Below are 26,695 nucleotides of genomic sequence, written 5' to 3' on the forward strand. Positions count from 1 at the left end.
TCCTTTCATGTATGCCCACAAGGCATGTTAAATCATTTTTCAAATATTTTTGGCTTTAGGGAAGGAGCATACAACTTTAACTGGAAGTATTTTGTATGTATTTTACTTGTGATTGGTGGAGGGGTTTTTTTTAAAGTTTTTTTTTCCTTTAAAATTTTTTGACAATTTCTTTTTCTTTATGTTTTTTGGTGATTTTATAGAAACCTAACATTTTGGCATTTCTTTAACTTTCAAATTCATGCAATTTTTATAGAAAAACGAAATAAAAAGGCAATTCTTTTTTTTTCCCTTAAAATTTATTTTTAAAGAAAACTGTTTTGGAAGTCATGTTTTTTTTTTTTTCTCCATATGTTTGGCAATTTTTACAGGAAACGATCACCATAACCATCATGTCACAGCAAACAAGACCAAACGCAAAAAAGATCTGACAAAAATGTTAATCTTAAAATGTATTTCTTTCCCCAAATTTTACATTTTTACTTTTTTCCAATGCTTAGTTGCACAGTTTTTCATGTTGGTAGGCTTGTTAATTTAATATCATACTCAGCAGTTACTGAATGTTCAAATTTTAGGTGAATCAGGCACATGTCCTAATCTGTATAAGTGTGACACCTACTGGTGAATAAAGGCCACTGAGCCAGGATGTCACGATAAAGCACAGCAGATAATAACATCACCTGACATCACTTAGCAGATCACAGTCCAGTATGTGCTCTTCACTGGCCGGGGGTGCAATCATCCCACAGATTATATTCCACATCAGCGGTCTCATGAAGGGTGTCATTCAGGTGTCCTGCAGTAGACGGTGTCCATCAGGCGGTGCTGCGGCTTTCAGGCATCAGGTTGATGAGAGAGTTACTGGCCTGAGCCAGCTCTGTGATGGACACTCTGCCTCTCTGTCTCATGAAGTTAGCCACTGAGTCCAGCTCCTCTGGAGTGATGGAGATAAACTTCCCTCTGTCATCGATCACTCCTGCACAAAACATATAACATAGTGGTGGGAGAGGTATTCAGATGTTTTACTTCAATAATAGTACTAATACCACATTGTAAGAATATTCTGTTACAATTTAAAGTCCTGCATTGAAATTTTACTGAAGTAAAATTATATTCAGGAAAAAGTACCTAAAGTATTAAACATATAGGTACCAAATGCAGAAAAAATCAAAAATAAACAGAAAAAAACACAACTCAAATTTGTAAAACAAATACATTTTTTTAAAAAGTAGAAAAAAACACCCCAATAACTCAAAATTATTGTTAGAAAAAAGTAAAAATCCTAAGCACTAAAAAATAGCAGCAAAATTGAAAAAACAAAAACCCAATAAAACACACAAAGGAAAAAAAAAACACCCACAATTAAGGCCTTATTTTCAGATGAACTGATGAATGAATTTAACACTTTTTAAGGATCTGTGGGAACCCTGTCAGATGAAAAAGGCAGTCACAGTTCATTTCAAACTTCAGAGATGCAAAGAGTGAAGAGAAGAGTCACTGAGCAGCTTCATACACACCTGCCCACGTAACACTCACCTGTGAGGGAGCCGTCAGCTAACAAGTCCTGCAGTCTGGCAATCGCGTCCTGTGTCCTCATCCCAAAATGAGAAGCCAAGTCCTCAAGGAGAACCACCTTAGAGGTCTGGGGGACAGAGGAGACACAGTAAAACAGTGGTTCCAAACTGGTGGGTCGTGATCCAAAAGGGAAAAAAAGCCCACTTCTTTTAAAATCCCCCCAAATTTTTTTTTACCCTTTTTTTCCCTACAGAGGTCCAGGCTACACCCTAAATGTCCAATCATAGAACCCCCCTGGTCTTCACTAATTGCACTTTAATCTTGCAATATATTTTATTTAATTCTGTTTTAAGCCCATGTGTTATTGACAGTTTGTGAAATAAAACTGAATATGTGGTAAGCTCTCTTGAAATAATGACTGAGGAGAAATCTGGACCCAGTGCTGTATGATAGACTATATACAGATACTTGTCACCGGCCGGAGTCTGAAGAGTCTGTCAGCTCTCACCTCGATGTAGTTGATGAAGTCTTGCAGCAGGTTGCGAGACTGAAAGTCAAGAACACAAACACTTGTTTTAAATATATTAAAGACAAAAGAGAGAGAACATGAAATGTCAACATGAGCTGAGGAGATTGGAGACCTGGTCCTCTGTAAGCTGCTCCTCCTCTCCCTGGTCCTCTATGATGAAGGAGGCTTTGAGTCGTAAGTATTCCTCTTCCTCCCGTTTTTCTTGCTCCTCTTTGGCTCGACGCGCCTCCTCCTCCTGAAAAAACACCAGCACAGAGATCTAGTATCTCCTCGTTTGAACACATAGTGAGAGACAGTGCTGTTGGACGGACAGAGTGTCACCTGTTTCTGTTCCAGCTTTCGTTCTCTCTCGTCCTCCTGGCGTCTCTCCTGCTCTCTGAGCTCCTGCATCCTCTTCCTCTCCTCCCTCTCCTCCATCTCAGCCTGAAAATATGACACAACACAATACATACAATACTGCAAACTTAACTCTGGCCAATTCACAGGGGAGTTTAAAAACCTCTATGGTGATCTTGTAACTAAATATTCAACGGGTAACTTCAATATTTTTAAACACAATATTTTAAACTCTCCGATATTATAGAAAAGGATCCAAGCAGAGACAGATCTTTTTGTTTTTACGAGTAAGACTTTTTGTTTAAACAAAAATCGCCATCACCAAACCCAGTGTAAAATAACTCAGGACTGATAGCAGTGTAAAATAGTTGAGGATTATAGTTAAAAGTTGTTGTTTTTTTAAATAATTCATGTAATTTTCTTCTTTTTATGGTACTGTTTTAATTCTGGGTTATCCTTTAGTTAACATAGAATAGGCAAAAAAAAAGCCTTGAATTCAGCCTATTCCTTTTTTGTTTTTTGTCTAACAAAATTTGTGTGAAAAAATCTTTGTTTGTCATGATGTTTGTAACCGAAATAAAAAATATTAATGCATTCAATCAGTGTGCAGTATAGAGCCCTCACCTCTCGCTGGGCTTTCTTGGCCTGTTTCTCCTCCAGCTTCCTCTGCTTCTTTGCTCCAACTTTTGCTTGCGGCTGGAAGCTCTGCTGCTCCACATCTTCATCCTCCACATGTTCCTCCTCTGGAAACAAATAAGAAAAAAGAAAAGAAATAAAAAAAAAGGCAAAAAAGCTGGGGGTCCTTTTTAGTGAAAAAAAAAAACAAACAGCAGCAGCAAAAAGTACCAAAGTGCTTACAAAAATTATTTGACATGCCTAGTGGGCATACATGAAGGGAGAGACAGACCACAGGGAAAAAAATGAAGACATTTTTGATGAACATATAATCAAAAACAACCAAAACACTGTCACACGTCAACACACATTGAAACTATGTTACATTGTCGGCTACAGAAAAGAAATTAACCATAATGCTAAATTAATGTCATTTATTACACACAACACATTTCAATGATTTTCCCAAAACTTTTGATTTTTTTTTTACTAATTCCATGACTTTTCCAGGCCTGAAAACTGTGAATGTGAAATTTCATGACTTTTTCAGGGGTTTTCTATGACTGTGGGAACCCTGTTCACACCACACATTACATGTATCACAAGACTTGCATATGTTGAGATGGGACGTATGGTCACACGTGTTAAAGTTCACGTGATTACATGTTTTCATTCCGCTGCATGAACAGCTGCATTATAAAAGTAACCAACGCTCTAACTGACAGCGTTTACCTTGTTCTACAGCTTCTCTCTGTGGTCGCCTGTTAGCCATCACCGAGGCCAGGTTCCTCCTCCTGCGAGGCATGCCGGCTCCTCGCTCCTCTGCTGCTCGCTGTGGGGGCCCTGCTGCTCGGATAACATCCCTCTGGTGCTCCTCATCAGCTGAGAATGGAGCGAAAACACAACATGTCATCGCACTGTCTATGCAAAACACATTGCATAACGCTAAGACAGCAAAAATATCAAATATAAAAAAAAGGAAAAAAGTACTACTGTCACATAAAAAAGGCATTTGTCAATCTAAGGTTAGTTACTGCAATTGGTGCAACCCAGTTTGCAAAGCATGTTGTCTTCAAAAAAAAAAAAACTAGAAAAAAAATTATTTTAAAAAATGTTTTTGAAAAAATATCGAAAAAAAAACAAACTATTTTTTAGAAAGACAGAAAAAACACTCCAAACTCAAAATTATTTTAGGAAAAAACACCCCAACAATCAAAATTATTTTAAAAAATGACTTAAATGTTTATCTAAATAATTAGCAATACATTTTCTGTGAATCAACCAATTGATAAATCAACAGCTGTTGCAGCTGTAATTTTAAGAACTCTTTTGTTGTCTAATTTATAATAAAACATCATGTTTTAGAAACTCTTATGTTTGTTAAGCAAAAATCTTAAATTGTTAAGTAACTAAAGCTGTCAGATGAATGAAGTGAAGTAAAAAGTATGTCAGTATATACTGACATGAAAAGAACATACTCAAGTTAAAGACAAGTACCTTAAATTCATACTTAAGTAAAGTACTTGAGTAATGTACTTAGTTTCATCCCAGCAATGGTACATTGTCATTTGTGCAGTTTAATTTGTATTTACTCGCTGTACAACCAATTCAACCAACAAATATACAGTTGAATGTCTTGGCAATATAAGCAAAGAGGCAGATTATCATCAAACAAGATTGAATTACTTTAGTGTCAAAATGTTTTAGTGTTAGTTAGAGTTTTAATAAATCAGGTTCATCTGGCCCACCGCGGACTCCGTAGTTTATCACAGTTTGACAGCTGTTTGCTGACGTTGCCTAAAACGGCAAAAAAGTAACTACAGTGGAGAAAGTTAAAGCTTGTTTCATTTGACTACTTAAGTATTTATTACACTGTCAAAAATATGACACCGTATTGAAAACATCAACATTACAATCAACAGCTGGTTAATGCTAACAGTTAGCATTAGCTCCGAGGCTCCTTACCTTCCTGTGTTCTGCTTCGCACTTTCACCGCAAACACAATGAGGACAATGAGGATAGCAGCTGCTATCAGGTACAGCGCGATATCCATAGCTGCTCTTAAAATTAACTTTCACTAAATATATATATTATAGTCCACGTTTATTTCTGTCTCCAGCTCATTACAGCAGTGTTGACTGAGGAGGACGGTCTCTCTTCTTCTTCTGTGTTTATTTGTGGATCGCAGATCATCGTAAAAAGTGCTCACCAGGTGAACACCGCCACCTGCTGTATGGGAGTATAATTTGTTCCAAATTCAAATAGCTTTATTAGCATGAACAAAAATATTTTATTTCCACAGCAGTTCACAGAAAAAAAAAATCATACACATATTACATACAGTCATTCATTACCTAAATTTTAAATTTACAGGTCAAGAAAGGTTATAATAATCATACTTATATATTGCTTAGTAGTACTGAATAAAATCAAAACTTTGGATTTTGGAAATTTGTACAGAGGTGGCCAGCTTTCAGTGAGTTTAACTTTCACAAATTGTGTATGAAATGCTCAACAAAAAAAGGAATAAAGATCAGCCATACAACATAACAAAAGGGAAGCTCAAATAATCGATACTGAGCTTTAGATATGTCCTAAATACAGCCTGATGTAAATATACCAGACGATTAGTATTGTTAATTTCATATTGTCTGCCCAAGAGAGTTTAAGACATGTGAGGTACACACTAAATACTCAGAGCTTTAACCTGTTGAAATTGTTTTATTCTGAAATATTTGCATTTTTAATTCTGCACATATTTTACGTGTGATGATGCAGACTTTCCATCTTCTCTGAAGAAAAATTTTACTTCTTCAAAAATCATGTTATAACCCTTTAAAATGTACTATACAATGAAGATCTTTATGAAACTTTTATGGCATATTTATTTTTTTGCAACATCCTATACAATGACATATTTTGTGACGTACTAAACTATGACATTTTTAATAATTCTTTAGAGCCAAGCTATATCATAGCATATTTAATGAGCATTTAAGCCATACTATACTGACATTTTTAATGATATTTTAAGCCATACTGTAAAAGTTTTAATGATTTTTTAAGGCATACTATACTATAACATTTAGTAACATACTATACAATGAGGGTTTTTTTTGCAACATACTACACTATGGCCTTTCATTAACACAAAGTATGGTATGAAATATTTCATGGCATAGTATTCTATGAAGTTCTTTAAACATTTTATGGCCATACAATTACCATACAATTTTTTTTCATCATACTATTCTTCTAAAGCCATACTATACTGACATTATTACTTTTATACTTTTCTAATCTATTTTAATGTTTTTATGCTATACTATACTATTAAGTTTTAGATGAAATATTTTAAACCGTAATATATCACATTACTGAACTATTTTTTTACAATATACCATACTACAGTATTTTTTAAGACTTTTTAAGCCATACTATACTGTGACATTTTTTTTGCTATATACTACACTATGACTTTTTTTAATGAAATATTTCACACCATACTATAACATTTCTTATAGCATATTATACTATGACATTTCTTAATTTTTTAAGCCACACTATAATATATATTGTACTTTTTTTTTAAAGGGGGACACACTTGATAACATTTTTTATAAATCATTTAATTGCATAGTATATTATGCAGTTTTTCTTACACAAACATACTATAAATGCACAAGACTGGCTAAAAATTTTAAAAGAAAAAAAGGCTACAATTAATCAAAAGGGAAATTGGTAATGACTTACTTTTGGAGCTATTCTGATTAAACTCTGAGACATCCAGCAGTTCATCATCAAGTTCTGTTCACATCCAATAAAGGAGGAACAAAAGTAAGAACTTTGAATGTAAAAATAGTGAAATGAAGGAAAAAAAAGCCTTAATACACGCAACACAAAGCACCATCTGAAACATCAAGAGACACAAATGGGTCGAAACCCAAGACCAAAATTTAAAACTTTTATTTGTGAACCAATGAACTGGACTGCAATCCATCCGTGCCTTCTATCGTAAAGAAAACTAACATGAACATAAGGAAAAAAACAAACGACCAAACGTGACAGCTGGTACCAGAGCAGGCATCATCACAGACACTGTCTTCACTGGAGGGGACAGGCAGGCCGATAACATTCTGCTGAGAAGAAAAACGGTGTCTAACTAAAGCCTTACAGCCTGAATGTGTGGGGTTTTATAGTGTGGATGTATCAGCTAGAGTTTTCCCCTCCAATGAAGCTGTCTAGTATAGCGATGCGCACGTCTGGTTTAGGGTCTTTTAACACAATACAAAATTGAGTTGGAAGCACAGGATCATTTTTTCACCTGCTATGGCAAACACAACACTAACAATGGACACTGTGAAGTTAACACAAAAGGCAGGCTTCAGTGTCTTGTTTCATAGAAGTGCTTTAACTTTAAAACTTGGACTGTTTAAAAAAAACCAAAAAAAAAAACCATATGAACCCACACCAGCTGTCACGAAAGAAGTAACAAATAATACCATAAACATTTTCATCATATTGTTAATATAAAAAAAAGGAAAACTTTATGCTCACTCATTTCAAAAATGCACCCTGTTAATATTTTCCACCTAACAGCCGATGGAGTCAGTTTGTTGTCTGATGAGAATTTATGAGATTTTTAGGGGAAGAAATTGGCCTGCTCTCCATTTGAGTCTGGAGAGATTTGCACAAGAGCAAGGTCTCTTCACATTGACTAATAAAGCATTCACAAGTCTCTCAGTCCCATGAATCCATTGCAGATTTGCAAACTGTCTCCTCAAAGTAAAACTGAAACAGAGTAGACAAAGTTCTACAACAAGTTCGACAAACATTGGAGGCAATTTACAATTTTACAGGAGAGACTTATTTTAAATGAGATTTTAAGTCCAGGCTCTGCAGGTCTAAGTCTGTCACCACCAAAATAAGACCCTGTCCAGAAATGTCAAAACGGCCTCACCTCTTCAAGAAATGATCTGTATACCACACAGTACAACTAAACTCTGATATACACATTATTCATATCAACTTCATCATTGTTTGAGTTTTTTTTTCAGGACAATAATGAGAATGAGCCAAAACATCTGGAACATAACGAGAACACTGTGTGAAACTAACGTAAGAAAAAACACTAAACCCAACCTAGATCTCACCTGGGCAGTATGATTTACATAGACCTTTAAAGGAATAGTTTGGAGTTGGAAGTGTGGTTGCATGGGGCAGTCATCCAAAATCAGTGTGTTACATACAGCAGATTTCAGTCTGCGAGCCCCCAGTTTAGACAGGCAGTCTGGAGACTGATATGAAAGCTGTGCATTATACTGCTGTGGATGGGGGCTGGCTACAAAACATTTTAGCCACCTAAAAAAAATTAATCAGTTAAAGTGTACGCTGTATTGGGAGTATTTTCACTGCTTTCCATCAGACAGCTTGTTCCGATACAATAATAATAATAATAATAATAATAATAATAATTTCTGTCTTTACAGATTCTAGATATGATAAATGACGTCATTTTGGTGATTTGTAGAGAAAACATGCATTTCAAAATTTGTTAAAGAAAAAAATTCAACAATGTATTACTTTTTTTAAAGAAAAAAAATCACCAACACTTTTTTGGGAGGGGGGGCTTTTCATGCCTTTAATGTAGGACAGATTTGAAAGACCAACACTTTTTAAAGAAAACATGCCTTCCAAACCTGTTTTCTTAAAAAAAAATACATGCTTAAGTTTTCAAAAAAAATTGCAAAAAAAGGATAGAAAAAAGACAACACATTTCAATGATTTTTCTAAAACTTTCAAAGATTTTTACTTGTTCAATGACTTTTCCACATTTTTCACGACTGTTGGTGAGTGAGGGTGTCCACAGGTCTCAGACACCTAAATCTAATGCTTTTTAAGACCTTTTCAAGATAATTATTAACCAGATACAAGACTGATTTTTGGACAAATTAATTACTTTTCAGGCCTTATATTTGTAAAATTGAAAAAAGATCCTTAAGGAGCTACAGACAGGGGCTCCTTAAGGATCTGAAAATTTTTTCCACTTAGGTGGAACTTTTTATAGGTGGCTACAATATGTTTTGTTGCTGGCCCCCATCCACAGCAGTGCATTGCTTAGCCTCTGAATTGGACTCCAGCCTGCTTCTCCAAACTGTATGTGATATATGCACTTCAAAAAATCTGACCTATCCCTTTAATGTTCTATTTAAATCAATAACCCAATGTAGAGCCACAAAGCAACTGACAACACGCAGCCTGCCCAGGAGTACCACCCAAGATTGTAACAGCAACTGAGTAAAACCATGACCTTACTTTTTGTTTTTTGGAAAGGGAGAGAGGCGGGGCGCCCCGAGTATTTGACTGTCGGTCACCACTGCTAACATGACTGAGGTAGAGATTTGTCCTGCATCCAGGACTGATGTTTTCATAAGCTCCCCAGCCAGAGAGGAGTCAGGTCTCAGGTTTAACACATTTGCATTCACTTTCACACACTCACGCAGATACACTCAAAACGTTTGGACAGACAGACAAGCAGCGTGGACATCATCTCTCCGTTTCTCTGTCTGCCCACTTAACCGCCTGGCTTCCTCTGTGAGCTGGTAGGCAGAGAAAACCATCTATGGTGACTGGGAATGAAACACTCGGATGCAACTGGAAAACACAAGCACACAAAGCTACACAACTACCAATTAGCTTATGTTCATAACACTTTTAAACTCGAGGGCGACAGCTCAGTGGCACAAGCTCGTTACATGCTATTCTATGACCAATGCGTGTAAAACAACACTTTCCCTTTGTTACCTTCGCTACATTCGTTCATCTAAACCTGCCATCAGACAAGTTGGATGGCTCTATTCCCTACGAGTCATTTACTTGTTGCTATTCTTGATCTCCAGCCTGAAAGGTAACTATTAAAATACTGCAGTATTTTTATATGAATGTAACATTCTACCATGGAAGATAAGGGCCATGTTAATGGAAAAAAACCCCTTAGATTCTGAGAATAAAGTCATAAGATTATAAGAATTAGGTCGCAATTTCACAGAGTAAGACTGGAGAGTTGGATAAGATGGTATAAAAAGTGATTAAAAAAAGTTATGAATAAATGGTCAAAATTAAAGGATACAATGCTGAAAATATTAGATAAAAAGCAGAAATTATGGACCAGAGATTGTACCATATTACTAAACTCTCCAGTTTAATCTTTGACTTTATTGCAATTTTTTTCATGTAAATGTACGATTTTAATATTCTAATATTACAACTTAAATTGTGTAAATTTACAAGACTATTCCTCATAGTATTACATCTTTTTCTTGAAATTACAACTTCATCCTTGTTATATAATGACTTTGTCAAAATCTAACAATTTCTTCCCTCATCCATTGTGAATTGACTAAATAGAGTGAAACAACTTAAAATTTTGCTCTCTAATGACTACCAGAGACTGTGCAAACTATTGTGCAATGTTTTGATATGATGATTGGACGCTGAGTGAAAATATTGACCTAATTTATCCCCAAACACCCACCCTTTTTCATAGAGAGTAAAGCCTGCATTCGTTTGTTGGACAGACAACTAAAAAGAAGGGCACCATCGATAAAACGAGTCAAACAAAAGCAGGGAAACAACATAAAAACAGGGAGAGGAGAAAACAAAGAGATCTTTAACTGAAGACATACTAAACCTTTGCATACAAGATGTCAAGCAAAAACAAATAAAATAGCTTTCTATGGCCTTATTTGTCAAAAAATAAAAAATCAAATTGCTTCCATTTTGGTTTTACAGTTTCTCTTTTCCCCTGCGATTAAGGATACAGGTGACCTCTGCAGTGCGATGATATTTTGTTCAGAGTGGCGTGTAGGCAGCTCTATATGAGAGAGATATCCGGAACTTTCAGAGTGGAGATGACGGGCAGGACTTTGGCAAAGTTTGACAAGGTGATTTCTCAAGATTGCCTTGGTGGGACTATAAGGACGGCAGCATCTGTTGTCCATGAAAATCGAGCAGCCGCTGAGGGGAAAGTTCGGGAAAAGAGGTGATGCTCTCACATGGACTCAAACTCGTCGATGCGCTGCTTTGTGTTGCCCTGTCGGATCTGGCGCAGCGTTTTGTATTTGTCTCGGCCCGCTTTCACGTTCTCGGCATGTAGCACATCGTTCTGTGTCTTCTTGGTTTCGTCTCTGGCCTCGGCCAACTCTGAGCTTAATGTCTGAGAGATAAAAGAAGAAAGGATGAGAGGGAGAAAGGAAAAAGATGAGGAAAAGACGCAAAGACAAAGAAAGTAAAGCAGAGGGGCGATGAAGGGGCAAAGAGTTTGCAGAGTAATGTGAAAAAAAAGAAACAGGCCACAAATGCAGGAGAGCAAAAACATCGCTCCAGTTTTCAAAGGATTAGTGAAACACCATTCCACTTTTCAGGAGTTCCAGTTTAGTAGCTGCGATGGTAAGACGTGACTGGTCACAATATGCCAACCTGAGGACGTCACTTAGACCCAAGTCTTCCATGGAGTTGACTGGTCTGCAGTTAGTTGATATTTAGCAGCGCTGTAGTTAACTTCTTTGATTTTGTTTAATCCACAGTTGCGGAGATTTGCACTTAAAGACAGTGCTTTGCCGTCTTTGGCGATGCAGCTGCCTGCTGGCATCAGTCTTATTAGCTGCAGCTGTGTGCTCAACACCTTGGTGGGAGCTCAAACTCAAAGTATTTCAGTGATATTTCAATTCCGTTTAACAAAAGGTGCACATTACTTTTGACTTGTTGAGAGAGCTGTCTGGGAGTTTTCTGATGTGAAAGGAGACGTTCAAAAGCACAGTGGTGTCGTTATTTTCCATCACTGTGACAGATTGGCGAGGGTGTGTCGAACAGACAAAATAGCATGTAATTAACGTTTCATTAAAAAAACAAAAAACAAACGCGTTACGTTCAGAACCTAAATTGCATTGAGATTAACGCGTTAAAACTGTCAGCCCCAGTTAACATCTGATTAACCAACCCGTTCTGATTCCAAACTCGTCAAAAAGCACCACTCTGTCATTGTGTTCTGCGTACGGGTGTGACACCAAAAGCCACTTCCTGCATCCACATGCAACACGCCCGGACGCATCAGAGGATAACACGGCTGGACAGAACCTTTGGCCATGTTATAATAGGCTGGTGGACGGCAGGGGCGCGACCATGCACGAGTGGTGTCACTTGACAATGCGGCCAGAAGAAACTGCTTGCGTGTGCCTGAAACGCCGTAGGACAGCGTCAGTCAGTAACGATGACACAATATAAGGAGCGCAACTGTACTTTAACAACTGTTTGTTTTTATACACCTTACTGCGTGCCAACTGACTTTTCTGCCTAATCCCAACCATCGTGACAGTCCGTGCTGTTGTGAAAACATGGAAACCATGGTGCGTCATCCCACCACGTGCATTTGTTGACATCACCGTGACAGCATCCTGGAGCTGAAGGATACCTGAAACATCACAGGTTGATGCGTAACGTCCTGACAGAGCAGCACCATGTGACGAGTTCGGAGTGAGAATATGTTGGATTTACGCAGAGCAACTTCTGGCCGAAGAAAACCTCCAATGACATGCAATAGTTAGACTTCCTTTAAACCCTGAAGCAGGGGGTAGCGGACACGTACATCTGGCCAAGGTGTTCCATTAATCGGGAGCCCAAGGCAGGCTTACAGTCTGTGTTAATTTCTGTTTTTGTTTTTATATGTTTTTATAATTTTTTATGTCAATGAAACCATATGGTTGCTGTTTGAATTCTTCTTGCCATAGCTTCAGTACACATTCTGGCTTATGCAGTAGCCCAGCTTTGATCTATAGGAGAGATATTTCAAGATTTGATGAACTTTGATTGATTAATTACCAGCAGATCTGCTGTAAAGCCAGGCTACTGTCTAAGCCTGAACATGTGCTCCTGTTAAAGACAGGAGGAGAATGGACAGAGAAGTATGGCTCACCTTACCCTGATTTGCCATCGTTTGGCTGGTGTTTCTTCTTTGCAACAAAACTGCTGTTAGAAAATAATATAATTTGGTTGTTATTTGTTTTTACGCACATCTCTTTTGGTTAAATAAAACTGAGGAACAGAATTTTTTGTTAAAAGAAATAGACCTGGTTTTATAAGGAAGGTAGTTTTACTCGAGGTGTTTTATTCTTACGGTAAGTGCAGAGATATATTTGTCTCAATATTTTTTTTTTTAAAGATTGATAATCCCTGTGTTAATGGAATATCTGTGAATATGAAACATCTTAAACAAATACAAAACATTTCCAAATTCAAAAATATCTTGCAAATATAAAAGAATCTGCCAATACATAAACAAAATCCCCAAATATATCTGTGAATACACACAATTTACAAAATAAAAAAAGCATTTATATTTTTCAAACATTTAAAACTTTCAAAGAGGTGTTTGCAAATCCAGTTTCTATTTGGGAATCAAAAAGACGTTTGTGGATCTCAGTTCTACATTTCTGGATTGAAGATAAACTTTCCGTCAGTCTAAACAAAGACCCGTGTATCATGTTACACGTTTTATAATTTTTTTTAATTTGTGTAAGGTATTTTATACTTCCAGATTTCACATTAACCCAGAGCCTGCAGATCTGTTCACACAAATAATATTAAGACAAATATATCTCTATAGGAAAGTTTTAAACCGCTCTCTCCATGGGAGTATCAATTTCTATGTGCGATTTTGATTTTTAGGCTCTAAATTAATTGTGTCTTTGATGTAAAGGTTCCTCTGACCTTACGAAAATAAGTCCCCAGGGTGAGGGAACTGTATTTTTGTGTTATGTCAACAATTTTGATTAAACCTTTCAGGTTTTCTCCTCTGACTCTTACCTGCAGCTGTTTCTTCACCCTCTCATTCTTCTGCGCTTCAGTGATGCGTGCCTCCTCACTGCGGAGGTCGAGCTGGCTGACGCCCTCGTTGGACAGCTCAGCACTGGCCTCCGCGTGGTTCTCATCCTGCTCATCGTGCTCGTTCTCAGCTTGGCCACCAGAAGGTTCTGAAACCACAGTCATTGCGGTCTTAAGCTCTTCCTTGGTCTTCTCCAGGTCCTCCTGGGCTGACAGAGCCTGCAGAGAGGGACATGGACAGGGAGAGTGGAGGACAGAGACACATGATGGTTTCACACCAGGGAGGTGACAGTGAAATAACTGGTGCCATCAGGGGCTGAGTGAAAGCACCCATACAAGTTATACATTATATTACATTGGAGTATTTTTCTTATTTTAGACAATGAAGTACAGAAAAGTATTTATTTTTCTGTCTCTATCGTCATCATGATAAGAGTGCATAATATGATGTAAATTCCATGACAGAGGAGACTTATGATCACTTAATTTAGGTGGAGAAAAAAGTTGTCGATATCAGCATAGTTATCAGAGAATGTAAGTTGTTATATAATTGTGTATGTGATATCGCCAAAAAATCCAGTATGGCACATACCTCAGTGTAAGAGTATACACAATACAAGGCATGGTTCTTTGCTTTTTGGGGTTGCAATTCTGTACACTTTGCAGAGAAAGATGCAGAAAATATCTCACTCTGCATGTGAAATTCCACCACTTGGCATCCTTCATGACATGATGAATTAAATTATTTCACAACAATAGATGTTACTAATTCTTTTATGGTTACACAACGTAACACCCGAAAAGAAAGATTCATGAAATCCTTCTTCCCATGTTTTATCATTTTTAAGATGTTTCAATGTTTAATTTAAGTCATCTTAATACAATTAAGTCCTTCATTTCAGATTACTGAATTCAATGCCTTTTAAGGACCCTGTTTAAAATACATGAAAAACAAAACAAAAAAAGATCCAAGATGCTTAGGTCCAGCAGGCTGCCTGGCTTGCAATAACTGGTACAAAACCATGTGATGTTCATGTTAGCTGATATAGTACTGGGGGAGATGGGTCTTGTACCTTGTGCTGCCATTCAATTGCCTCATCGTCTTTCTTTCGTTTGGCTTCTTCCAGTAAAGCAATCTTGGCTGTAAATTCAGCCAGTTCAGCAGCCTGGAATCAAACAGAGACCCTGCTGTAAAACATACTGTACACACTTCTAAATATTCACGTAAGCCAGCCTGTAACAACGGTCGGCTGAGAGAAACGTAATTGCGTACACGTACACGTACGCACACACACACACACACACACACACACACACACACACACACACACACACACACACACACACACACACACACACACACACACACACACACCAGTTGTTCCTGGTTCTTCTGCTGGTCTGCAGCCTGTTTGGCCAGCTCTGCTTTGGCCTCCTCAGCCATATGCCTTTCTCTCTCCAGCCTCTCTGCTTCCTCCTTCGCTCTCGTCCTCTCTTGCTCGAGCTTCATGGCCACGCGAGTCTGTTCCTCCAACTCTGTGGAAGGGCAGGCATGAAGCAAGTTCCATTTTTATTATGGCTTCTTTAATTTAGTCTTCTATGCATTTCAAAGTCATATTTTATTATGATCTCTACAGGTTTTTCAGAATAAATACAAACAGAGGAATGAAAGAAAGATCCAGGGTCCCCACACATTGGCATGGACAAAACTAAAACTTTTTCATGACTTTTCAAGGACACAAAGTATTTTTTTCTTGCCCCACTTGCCCAGTTTTTTTCACACATATAGGATGCATACTTTATTCAAACACAATTTCAGCATTCGTCATGATTTGTTCAGAAATTTGAAAATCCAATAATAATTTTTGTTATTACAGTTTGTGGTTAATGGTGGAATTTTGGCTTTAAAAAAATAATTAAAAAATGCATGCTTTTAAAAGAAGAAGAAAAAAGAACAAATAAAAATCTATTTACACTTTCTATAAAACTTCACTGAAAAATTATGAAGAAAAAAACTTTTTTAAAAATAAAATAAAATCGGAAAAGCTTTTTCAAAGAAACATGCCTTCCAAACACTTTCTTAAACCTGTAAAAATCACCAAGACTCAAAAAGGGGGGAAAAAAAGAAGATTTTTTTTTTTAAGTTCAACAATAATTTTTAAAAGGGTTTGGAGGGTATAGGGTTTTGTTTATTTTAGAAGTCAGCGGTAAAATAAAGCCCAAAGTGCTTAAAAGTCATTTGACATGCCTAGTGGGCAGACATGAAGGGAGAGACTGAATGCAGGGAGAAAATCAAGAAACATACATGATGAACAACTAAAACAAAAACAATCTAAAAGCTGTCACATGTTGACACATATTAAAGCTATGTTAAGCTACAGAAAATAATTTTAACGTTATGTTACATTTAAGTAATTCAATACATGACACACAACACAGTTCCATGACTTCTCCAGGCATGGAAAATGTGATTGTGAAATTCCATGACCTTTCCAGGTTTTCTACGACTGTGGGCAGCCTGGAGATAATGCGAGCATGATGAATAGACATGATTTGCCTTGACTCGCAGCTCGGGAGAAATTCTTTAAATTGACAGACATAAGGAAGGGAGACGAGGGTGGCAGTGAACAGATGGATGGATAAAAAAAGGAAAGTGGGTACCTTTCTGAGCTTTCATCGTCTGCTCTTCAATCTGTCTCAGCCTCTCCATGAGCTCCTCTTTCTCGCGCTCTATCCTCTCCTTCTCTTTCTCTGCATACTCTCGCTTCTTCTTCTCATTCTCCAGCTGAGCCCTGAGAAGTTTTGTTATTACATATTTCATTATACTTAAGTTTTTAGGAGGGCGAAACTTCAGTTTTACTGTATCACAAAAACATATACAGAGACATGCAGCAAATGAAGCAGTCTTATCCTGAGCTGAATAAAAGCTGCAGCACCTTTGAAGGGGAGCGATACCTAAGTCAAGAATTCCAGTATGTTATTTCCATGGCCAAAGAAAGGTTAACCAATACTTATGAACACTCGCTCTCAAAGCCAGGATCCAGAGAAGGAAGACGGGTATAAAGTCTGGAGCTGCTCCACAGACAGTGAATGTGAGACTGTCTCTATGGACCCACAGAAGGGTTGTTTCCTTTTTTTAATTACATAAATGAGCTTTATTCTGCTGCAGTGTTCTCAGTTATGAGACTGAAAATGTATTCATATACTCAGAATATTCCCCCGTCTGCTCTCAGTGTCATCTATAACATCTTTTAGCATTCATTAGGCTTGTTCAAGCCGAGCCATTCCTGCACAGAACTGATCACCGGCAATCAACGTGCAATACATGCTGTATGGTGATAATCTCCCAAAATTGCCTACACGGCCCAGGGCATGATGGGAAACACCTGGCTCTCAGCTCATCAGTTTAGAGGTTGACTCAGCAATATGACACTCCATATAATTGTTTTATTTTTGTTGAATTTGAGATTTGGAATTTATTTGTCTTATTTGAAGTTTTTTTCTGTTGACAGAGTACATGTTGTGGCTGATGGTGACATTTTGCACTCAGACACTAAATACATTCATGAACTATACAGAGTATATTGTATATTAACACTAGACAGTTTTAATTATTTTAAGTAGGCCAATTTAACAGCACAAAGACTTGTAGTCAGTAGCCTGAGTGGGATGTGAGGATTCTTTAAATAACATGTGTGCAGATGTGAAGCCCTGCCTGTAGCATGTCTGACTGATCTGCACTGAAAGCTGCTGTGTGTTTGACTATTAGGCTGATATTTTTCGTTTATGTAGTTTGAGGGTGCCAGGCACGCTACGAGGTTATTATGTCATAACCACAATAGTTGAAGACTGTCAACAAAGTGATATACGGACCTGATAAGATTTTAATGAATTGGAATGAAATCTAACAGGATGTGGGTACTTCTGTGACTTCCCGTACAAACTGAAGGCTGCTGGAAAAAAGTCTGAAAACTATCCGATCCTTATCCTTAATCGCAGCTTTTTGTCTCTGCCTCCTGCTGTGGCCGCCTGCTTTCATCCGCTGTCCAGGTGAGGCACAGTTCGGCTCAAACAAGCCTAATGTCTATGGAGCCACTACAGGCTTTATACCCTGGAACAACACAAATTTGAGATTTAGCATTCTACTAATTGAATTTGGGGGAGAGTTGTTTAAGTTTACTGATATTTTTGAACTGTCTTTGACCACAGGAATAAAATGGATCAATTCTGAACATAGGCTCAGTTCTTTTTTAACTGAGCAAGGCACTCAAGCTCTCCTTCAGCCTCAGATGGTGCGCATAAAAGAGGCAAGACTGTCCTCTAGTGGAGGAGCCGTAAAATACATTTCTTCTTATTTCGCCTGAAAGAAGGCAATGAGAAGCTTAACAAGACATGGCCCAAAAATTAACAAAAAAATTACCTGAAAAATTAATAAAAGAAAAAATAAAATGAACCTTAAAGAAATATGCATATATTTTTCTGGACATTTTCCCACTTTCTTCAAAGGGTTATAAATAGCTTGTAAAAGGTATCTTACTGTAGCACAAGAAAACTGGTGTCCATCCAGTTTTTAAAGGGTTAAATACTCTAGTGGAGATGATTGGAAAAATATAAATGTGTTGTCAAACGTCAAAGAAGTGCTGGGCGATATTCCTAATAATTCATTGCCAGTGATGAGCAAAAGTTAACTTTAGACGTTTAGTATCAGGTCTTAACCCTTTGAAACCTGGATTGACATCACTTTTCTTGTGCTTCATTAAGATGCCTTTCACATGTGTATAAACATTTCAGCACTGAGCAAATTGGTTTGATTTCTTTCAAAAAAATATGGGGAAATAAAGGCAAAAGGCAACTTGGCGAGAAATGTCCAGTAAATTGCCAGAAATAAGCAGATTTAGAAAATAAAAGTAACAACAGTTTGAATTATTATACCTATGTATTTAGAATAATTTCATACAATAATTACATTTTAAGCATTTTTTCAGGTCATTTCCCTGTCATTCTCTCAACTTTCCTGCTTTTGTTTGTTTGCTTTTTGTTGTTGTTTTTGCAAATTCAGGTAATTTTACTGTACTTTCTACTTATTTCTTGTTAATTTCTGGGTCTTTTTTTTTTTTTTTAGTTTTTAGTTCCTCATTGCCTTCTTGCCGTGAGTTTGATCGAAATCAAGCCAATGTGTCCAAGTTTCAAAGGGTTAACAAGTCTTATTTTAGCCCAGTGCACATATTACAAGTCAAGATATTGCTCAAAAACTAGATTGCTTAAAAAATTCAATACTTAATAATTTCGTAATCTTTATATCTATCTACATCTTTCTGCAAAACTAATCTAGTGCCTTATACATCAGATGTTTCCAAACTTGGGTGTCGCCTGTTTTTTCGTGTTATTCAAATTAAATAAAATCACACACAAACAGACGCAACTGTTTCTTCTTTGTGTGAAAAAGTATGCAACTTTCCCCTGCTCCTGGAAGTGACTGCCCTCGCTGTTGACTTTATGCTTCTTTGTTGTGACCTTGTCTGATACCTAACAGGAAATGCATGTTGCTAGGTAACCGTTCATTTCCAGTCTGCTTATGAAAACATGTTAGTTCCTGCTGCAGGGTTCCTACTTGGTGCATGTCTACAAACTGTATGACTGTCCTGCCGTAGTGAGATACAGAAAAAATGCAAAGTTAACTTGCTTGATTGCCCAATATTTTTTTGTGGGTCACATAGAAGACACTCCAAACGACAAGCCACAGACGGATCTTTACTGCCTGAGGCTACAAAAAGCCCCCCGAATGGACTTTGGAGATGCCTGACCCATAACTTCAAACATTTCAAACAGAAAAAATACAAAACATTTAAGTTCAGTACCTAATAATTTCTATATGATCTGCAAACTTTGGACAGACATGTGCATCATTCCAAAAGACACATGTAATATGTGAATTTGTTTTCCAGATGACTTTTCTATGACTTTAAGAACAAACAAAAAATGACGCCATGGTTGTGAGTATCCCTGTGCAGTACCTCTCCATCTGTTTGTGGTGCTTCTCCTCCCGGGCCTGAGCCTTCATCTGCTGCACCTCGATGGTATCGGGCTTTCTCCTCCTCATGTACAACTCATGGTTACCCATACACAACGCCAAGATACGCTTGTTGATGCGGAGTCGCGGAGCATAAAACACAAAGTCCTTCGTGTTTGACAAAGAGAGAGAAGAGAAAATGTATCATTTGAGATGAAGCAGGAGACGTTAGCAGAAAGTAAACTTTTTCTTTTAAAGTTTTAATGAATCCAAGACTCACAGGCGCTTTCTTGTCAATGGGTTTGATGACAAACTTCTTGTCATTAAAAGAGATATTTCGAATCTCACTCCAGGGGAAACCGATCTTTGGTGTCAACCTGGAAAATTAAATGGAAAAGTGGTTAAACACTTCTACTTGTGTCCCACTCACACGCTAATATCAGTAACAAAATGTAACGACCGTTCAAAACAGAACTGTACAGTAAATGTTTCCCCAAATGTTAATCAATATTATTATTAAGAGTGTTTTGCTGTCACGTCAAAAAAAAAACTATACAAAAACGAAAACTCTAATCAGTTTCAGCTAATAACGTGAAAAGATGTTTTTCACATTTTACTGTCATATTGTTATGTTATCACATCATACAAACTTATCACACTATAAAGCCAAACTTTTCTTGTTAGAGCAAGACATCCTTTATCTCATAACTTAAAATATTTCATGTTAAAATGTGATAACACATTGTAAACGAAGGTAGAAGTAGGTAGAGGGTAGATATATACAAAGGTTAGAAAACAAAATTACAATGATATGTTTTTAGGACATAACATGAAAATATAGTTTTAACAAGAAATTTTTCACATTATTTTCTAGTACTGATCAGTGTTTTTTGGCTTGGCAGCACTACAATTCTGTAAACTATTGAAAAAAAATTACTGTGATTACTAACTTCATTACAAGCACCAAAACTCCATAACTTTTCCAAAACTTTGCTGTTTGAATGTTTTACTAAGTCCATTTACTGGCCTGGGAAATTATATTGTCAAATTCCAGTACTTTTCCAGGTTTCCCATGACCATGGGAACCCTGTAATATTCAGTAGAGGCTGTTATACTGTTGGTTGTAACTTGGAAAAAAAACTCCTCACCCAGTATTTGGACTTAGACTGAGGTGCTGAAGCTGAATCATTATAAACAGTAAAAAAAAAAAAAAACAGCTCATCAGCACACTTAAATCCATACAAAAATCATGTTTACTGTGCAAGCTTTTGGAAAGAAACCTTCTTCAAGGCATAACAAGAGGAATCAGCAGTGTAAGAAGCTGGGAGAAAATCACTTTACAGCCTTAATGCATAACAGTGTCAAACAGTTGGTTTGAGTTTTATAACATTCAGCCAGCAGATGGTGCCAAAGATGAACAAACCACCACAAACCAAATCAGGAGACCTCACAGTTTGCATCTTCAATTTGATTTTTCACTCAAGTGGTTAAGAATAGTGACAGGAAAGACAAACAGGTGGATGAAAGTCAAAATATTACTCTGTGCCAAGAAATAAAATGATGGAAGTGTTTGCTGATTAAAAAAGAAAAGAAAAGAAAAGAAAAGAAAAGAAAAGAAAAGAAAAGAAAAGAAAAGAAAAGAAAAGAAAAGAAAAGAAAAGAAAAGAAAAGAAAAGAAAAGAAAAGAAAAGAAAAGAAATGGATGAAGAGAAAATGAGGATGTTGCTGTCCAAGGACAGACAAAGAGACTATCCCTAATTTTTTCCCTTCCTCACCTGGACAAGAGAATGAGGATGGCAGTTTTGATGACCTCAGATAACAGACAGGAAGGGGAAAGCAGTGAGAGGAAATGCGACAAGAGTTGTGATTAAATCTATCCTTTCTTCCACAAAGAGGGGACAGGAAAGACTCTCCTACAATGGACATACACAGTCTTCCTTTCTCCACCTCTCCCTCAGTTTTCACCTCTAAATATATCTTTGTTTCCACTAAACTTGTGGTACATTGTGCATCTCATGCTGGCATCGAGCCTCTGTGAGAAATTAGCAGAGTTAACTAGTCTGATTTAAAAAATAAAAAAATGCAATACAGAAATGCTGAAGAATCTGCAAGGAATCAGGAAAAGTTGACAAGAAAATGATTAATTTAAAAATTAACATGTTTTTTTCACCCTTTTTTGTTGCATTTCAGGTAATTTTTTTAACTCATAACTTCCCGTTGTTTTTAACAGAAATCAGGCTATTTTGCACAGATTTCAAAGGTTAAAGAAAAAAAATGGTCAGTCAGTCACATTTCTTTAACCCTTTGAAACCTGAGTAAATATGCTTGATATCTTTCAAAAACATGGGAAGCAATGATAGAAGACATGACTCAAACACTTGCAAGAAATCAGTAGAGTACAAGAAACATACCTGAAAATGAGTTTAAAAAAATTAATTAAAAAACAAAAACAAAAATGAAAAAACAGAATCGAACAAAGGCAAAGAAGACTTGGAAAAAGTGCTTAAAAATGATAATATTTCTGTAAAAAATTTCAAACATGTCATTTATGATTTTTAGAAATAAAGTTTTTTCCCTAGCTTTTTTTATTCCAGACATTTTTCCATAGATTTAAATTTTTTTATTATCAAGTTGCTCATTGCTTTTTGTCCCACATTTCTGAAAGAAATCGCAACAATTTGTTCAGGGTTTAAGTGCTCAAATACTAGCAAAAGGCATCTGGAAGCAGCATAAGGAAGGTGATGTCGCTCCAGGTTTCAAAGGGTCAAGTTTACCAATTTTTGCAGATCTTACAGTGCAAAATTTAGAAATATAATTAAAATCCTACTTTCTATATATTATTATTTTAAGACCACTGAAAGATTTATTTAAAAAACATTGATTTAAAAAATAGACATCCCGTATTTTGTAAATAAACTCATTGAATCTGTTAGTGTGTGTTTGTGTGTGTCCTTTACTTGTCTTCATGTTCGTAGATGTTGAGACCGAGGGCATCCACACCCAGCCACAGCTGTGTCCCCTTCTTGTTTTTGATCTCAAAGTAGTTGACACCGTACATCTCCAGGTCCTGGGCGATTTTCAGATATTCCATCATAGAGTCCTCTCTGTCAGAGAAGGAAAAGCACGAGTTAGAAGATTTTATTATATATGTCTTATTGTCAGAAAAGGCCCACATTAATATCAGCAGAACAGAATGTAATCTGTGTTCATTTTGTTTTTCATTTTCTAAAGCAAATGCACACAAAACAATACAATCAAAACACACATTCAATAAATTTAGGTCAACAATCACACCTAAACTGTGGTAACTTTTGGCATTTTTCAGCCCTCTACAATAAGTAACTGCACAGACAATGACGTCCACACATAACACAGGAACAAGCCGAAACATGTACACTCAGACTAAAGTTTTCTTTATCTCTGTCAGTGGGTTTCGGGGAAAAACGTGACACATACCTGAGCATTCCTCTGTGTTCCTCGTGCCAAGTCTGTATCCTGTCCTCCCATTGCTCTTTGGTCAGCTTGTGCTGCTCCAGGACTCTGTGTACACAAACATAAAAACAGTGACTTCACCTGAGGGGATGTTGAACAGCATATAATTGCTTCCTCCAAAGGAAATCATTGAAAATTCAAGCAAGGAACCAGCAGGGTTCCTGCAGCTTAAACCACGTTAGATTTAAGATTTTAAAGGCTTTGCATGCCATTTGGAATGAAGTTTAAGACTTTTTTTTAATATACATTTTTTTAACTTAGAGGAAGACAATTTTGTCCAAATGTTTGTTATGACATAAATAATACTTTTTTTTAATCCAGTGAAACAGTTTGATTATCGGAATCAAATTTTTAAATTAAAAAAAAACACAACACTTTTTTTGGAGTGAAACACAAATTGTGTTTTTCAATGTGCATGCGAAGCTCAACTGCTCGGATGATGAGTTTAAAAAGTGGAATTTCTGAAATTATTTAACAAATACCGCAAAAAAAAGATGTTACAATTCTTTGAGATTTTACAACACAACGTTAGAGAAAACAATTCATAAAGTCCTCCTTCGCATGTCTGAGCGTTTTTAAGACTTTTGCAAGATTACTTTAAGTCATTTTAATACCAATTAAGACTTTATTTTTAGATTCTTGAATTAAATACTTTTTAAGATGTTTTAAGAATCCGGAGGAACACTGAACAAGCACATTTCAGGTTTCAACAGTCTGGACTGTGTATGAAAACACTTCAGCTGCCCTAAATGCTTTTGTTAACTGGTGTGTTGCCATGTAAACTGTATTACAAAATTAACAGTTTACATGGCAACTTAAAATGTCACAGGTTCTGACTTTTGTTTTATATTTAGTGTCAGCAAAAAAAAAAAGCTGCAGAATTGCAATATATTGTTAGCTCTGTTAGCTTGTTTACTAAATCACATGAATGCATGCTGTCCCACTGAACGTCCCGCAGAGCTGTAAAACTTTATATGGAAAAAAACAACAAAAAAACAAGCCCCCGAATATTCGTATTGAACTACAGAATCTGATTTGACTGGAGTGATTCTGAGTCGGGTACAGCCCCACTGAATTGCCCCTCTGGGGTGAATAAAGTTGTCTGAATCAGAATCTGAACAGCAGAGCCATTTAAGATGTAACATACTGTGTGATGATTACCTTTGAGGCAGCAGTCTGTCATGGGTAAGGTACCCAGGCTTGTGGACATCTTTGTTGTAGTCTCCATACTTAGCCTGGACAGAGTATGATGCCAGCAGCACAGCTGTCTCTGGAGGACAGTAGTTTTCATCATTCAGGATGGCCTCCTTCACCTGGTGGAGCAGGAGGGAGTGACGAGTTAACAAATGAAACTGATTTAATGTATTCAACACTGCTTTTCCCCCAAACGTCCCCCCAATGTTTGCACTACATTTGGATGATAACTTGACTTGTTACCTGCAGGAAGAAAAGTCTCTGGGTAATCTCCTGGATTAGCTCCTCTGAGACGTCCTCAGGGAAGAATTTGGCTCTGAACTTAAACTGCAGGGGGTTCTCTTTCTTCACATCCTGCTGGGTCACCTGGACAATAGAGACAACATCATAATCCAACTGGCAGCTCATAACTTCAGTCCCTCTTACACAGTTTGTTCAATGAGGGACAGGTTGCACCGTTATTCCGTTTCTCTGTTCTGTATAAAAAGGTACAATCACAAACAGGGGGACAGAGTTGTCTTGTCAGCAGTGGAGGTATTAACAGCACCGAATTAACATCTGTGTAAAAAGTGTGACGTGTGTGTTAAAGTCCAGACACACCAAACTAATTGAGTGACGGGTGTTGCATTGCTAACGTTGCACTTCAACATACCACAAAGACTAAAGCCAACGGCCAAGTAGCACATATACTTTGCACCTATGTGAAAGGAAATAACTCTCCATACCAGCAGGCAGAGGTAGTCTGTTTTCATTTTTCAAAAGAGAAACTCGAGGAACAACAGGATGGATTCAAGTTGCTATTTAGCCACTTAGCACATTAACAGCACAACCTAATGCTGAGAGAACAAATTATATTTACTTTGCACTAAAGAAAAAAACACAGTTACAAAACATTTCTGCTAAAGAGCTCACTGCCAAAAAAAAAATCTTCCTAAATATAACACATTTGTTTCAAACAGCAACACAGCTGCTCAGTTTGAACAATATCAGGCTAAAAAAAAACTTGCATGCAGGCCGAAACTCAACCATGCTGTTCTTTCAGGAGATGCAGTGACTTAAACCAGCGGTGAGCAAGACAAAGTTATACGTAAATTGCTGGGCTATGAGTAGAGGAAAAGTCTGCTATCGGCTAAGCTAATTTATGCAATGTAAAATGCAGTGGGATGCCACTGTATAGGAGGGGGAAAAATGACTTGCAGAAGACGGCTGTTTTGTCTATAAACCTAACAGCTATTATGGAGCCGAATTTCATACTTTTGTTTAGTGATCATGTTTGATGGCTGCTGGGAGAAGTTTGCCTGCAGGGCTCTGAGCCAAACAGCACTGACATTTTAGGAAAAAGATAATAATTTGGATTCAAGTGAGAAAAATAAGCATATACATAACATAACACTTGTGTAATCTAGTTACTGTAGGTCAGAAATATAAAATAGTTGCTATTGGAGCCCCGCTTAAAGTCACAGAATATAAGGGGAGTTTTTCACCACATTTTCCTGTACCCTCCACCCCTCTCTGTCACACATACACTTGTAGAGTGTGAGGGGGGGTTTTCTGCCGTGTATACTCATAAACACACAGACACACTTTAATAGCCGGGGTGTCTGAACTGGAGGGTGAGGCAGCCTGAGTGAGAGAGGAAGCATGGTAAACAGCACATCTGACATGACAGACCAGAGCGGAGCTTCTGGGAAAATCCCAGTCAAATAAGATAAGACACAAACTGATTATGTGTGAAGGAAGGCTAAAGAGAAAGGCACTAATATATATTTTTTCTTTAAAAAAGGAGGCAGAAAGACAGTCAAAGGAAGAAGACAATAAAAGTGTGTAAATTAGAAAACAGTGTGTTTTGATGGAAGACTGACCTTCTTATTGAGTTTGAGCCAAGTGATGTAACCTTTGCTGTCCACATACTGAAGACCAAAGAACCAGACCTCTCGTAGTCCCACTGTCTTCACCACCTGACAAGAAAATAAATTGAAATCTGGTTTCTTACAGATGGTACAAGCAACAGATTTCCAATTGGTTTATGGTGGTTTTGCTTTTATTGATACTGGACAGTGTAGACAGACTGGAAATAGGTGGGGGGAGACAATGAAGTGACATGCTACAAAGGTCCCCAGCCTAAAAAC

The 26,695-nt window shown here is 37.1% G+C and overlaps 2 protein-coding genes across 2 annotated transcripts in view; both read right to left on the minus strand.

Annotated features, from left to right (window-relative positions):
* Positions 1 to 436: 436 nt before the first annotated feature.
* Positions 437 to 5,170, minus strand: ddrgk1 (DDRGK domain containing 1). The gene is made up of 8 exons (XM_042513209.2): positions 4,958 to 5,170; positions 3,725 to 3,874; positions 3,002 to 3,120; positions 2,363 to 2,464; positions 2,154 to 2,276; positions 2,021 to 2,059; positions 1,534 to 1,639; positions 437 to 973 (listed from the first exon to the last, which is right to left on the minus strand). The coding sequence occupies exons 1-8, from the start codon at positions 5,043 to 5,045 to the stop codon at positions 813 to 815; spliced, it is 888 nt and encodes a 295-aa protein (XP_042369143.2). The 5' UTR covers positions 5,046 to 5,170; the 3' UTR covers positions 437 to 812.
* A 1,772-nt stretch (positions 5,171 to 6,942) lies between these two features.
* Positions 6,943 to 26,695, minus strand: part of LOC121962647 (radixin-like) — a 37,187-nt gene continuing 17,434 nt past the window's right edge. The window contains exons 4-15 of the mRNA XM_088074191.1: positions 26,429 to 26,524; positions 24,810 to 24,932; positions 24,534 to 24,685; positions 23,337 to 23,420; positions 22,838 to 22,984; positions 20,161 to 20,257; positions 19,885 to 20,048; positions 16,532 to 16,662; positions 15,246 to 15,406; positions 14,944 to 15,036; positions 13,853 to 14,089; positions 6,943 to 11,207 (exon numbers count right to left, since the gene is read on the minus strand). Of these exons, the coding sequence (XP_087930317.1) occupies positions 11,043 to 11,207; positions 13,853 to 14,089; positions 14,944 to 15,036; positions 15,246 to 15,406; positions 16,532 to 16,662; positions 19,885 to 20,048; positions 20,161 to 20,257; positions 22,838 to 22,984; positions 23,337 to 23,420; positions 24,534 to 24,685; positions 24,810 to 24,932; positions 26,429 to 26,524 (1,650 nt within the window). The 3' untranslated portion in view covers positions 6,943 to 11,042. The remainder of the gene's footprint in view (positions 11,208 to 13,852; positions 14,090 to 14,943; positions 15,037 to 15,245; positions 15,407 to 16,531; positions 16,663 to 19,884; positions 20,049 to 20,160; positions 20,258 to 22,837; positions 22,985 to 23,336; positions 23,421 to 24,533; positions 24,686 to 24,809; positions 24,933 to 26,428; positions 26,525 to 26,695) is intronic.

The sequence above is a fragment of the Plectropomus leopardus genome, chromosome 24 (assembly GCF_026936395.1).
Source record: "Plectropomus leopardus strain MGB_pleo_1.0 chromosome 24, ASM2693639v1, whole genome shotgun sequence".
NCBI classification, from domain to species: Eukaryota; Metazoa; Chordata; class Actinopteri; order Perciformes; family Serranidae; genus Plectropomus; species Plectropomus leopardus.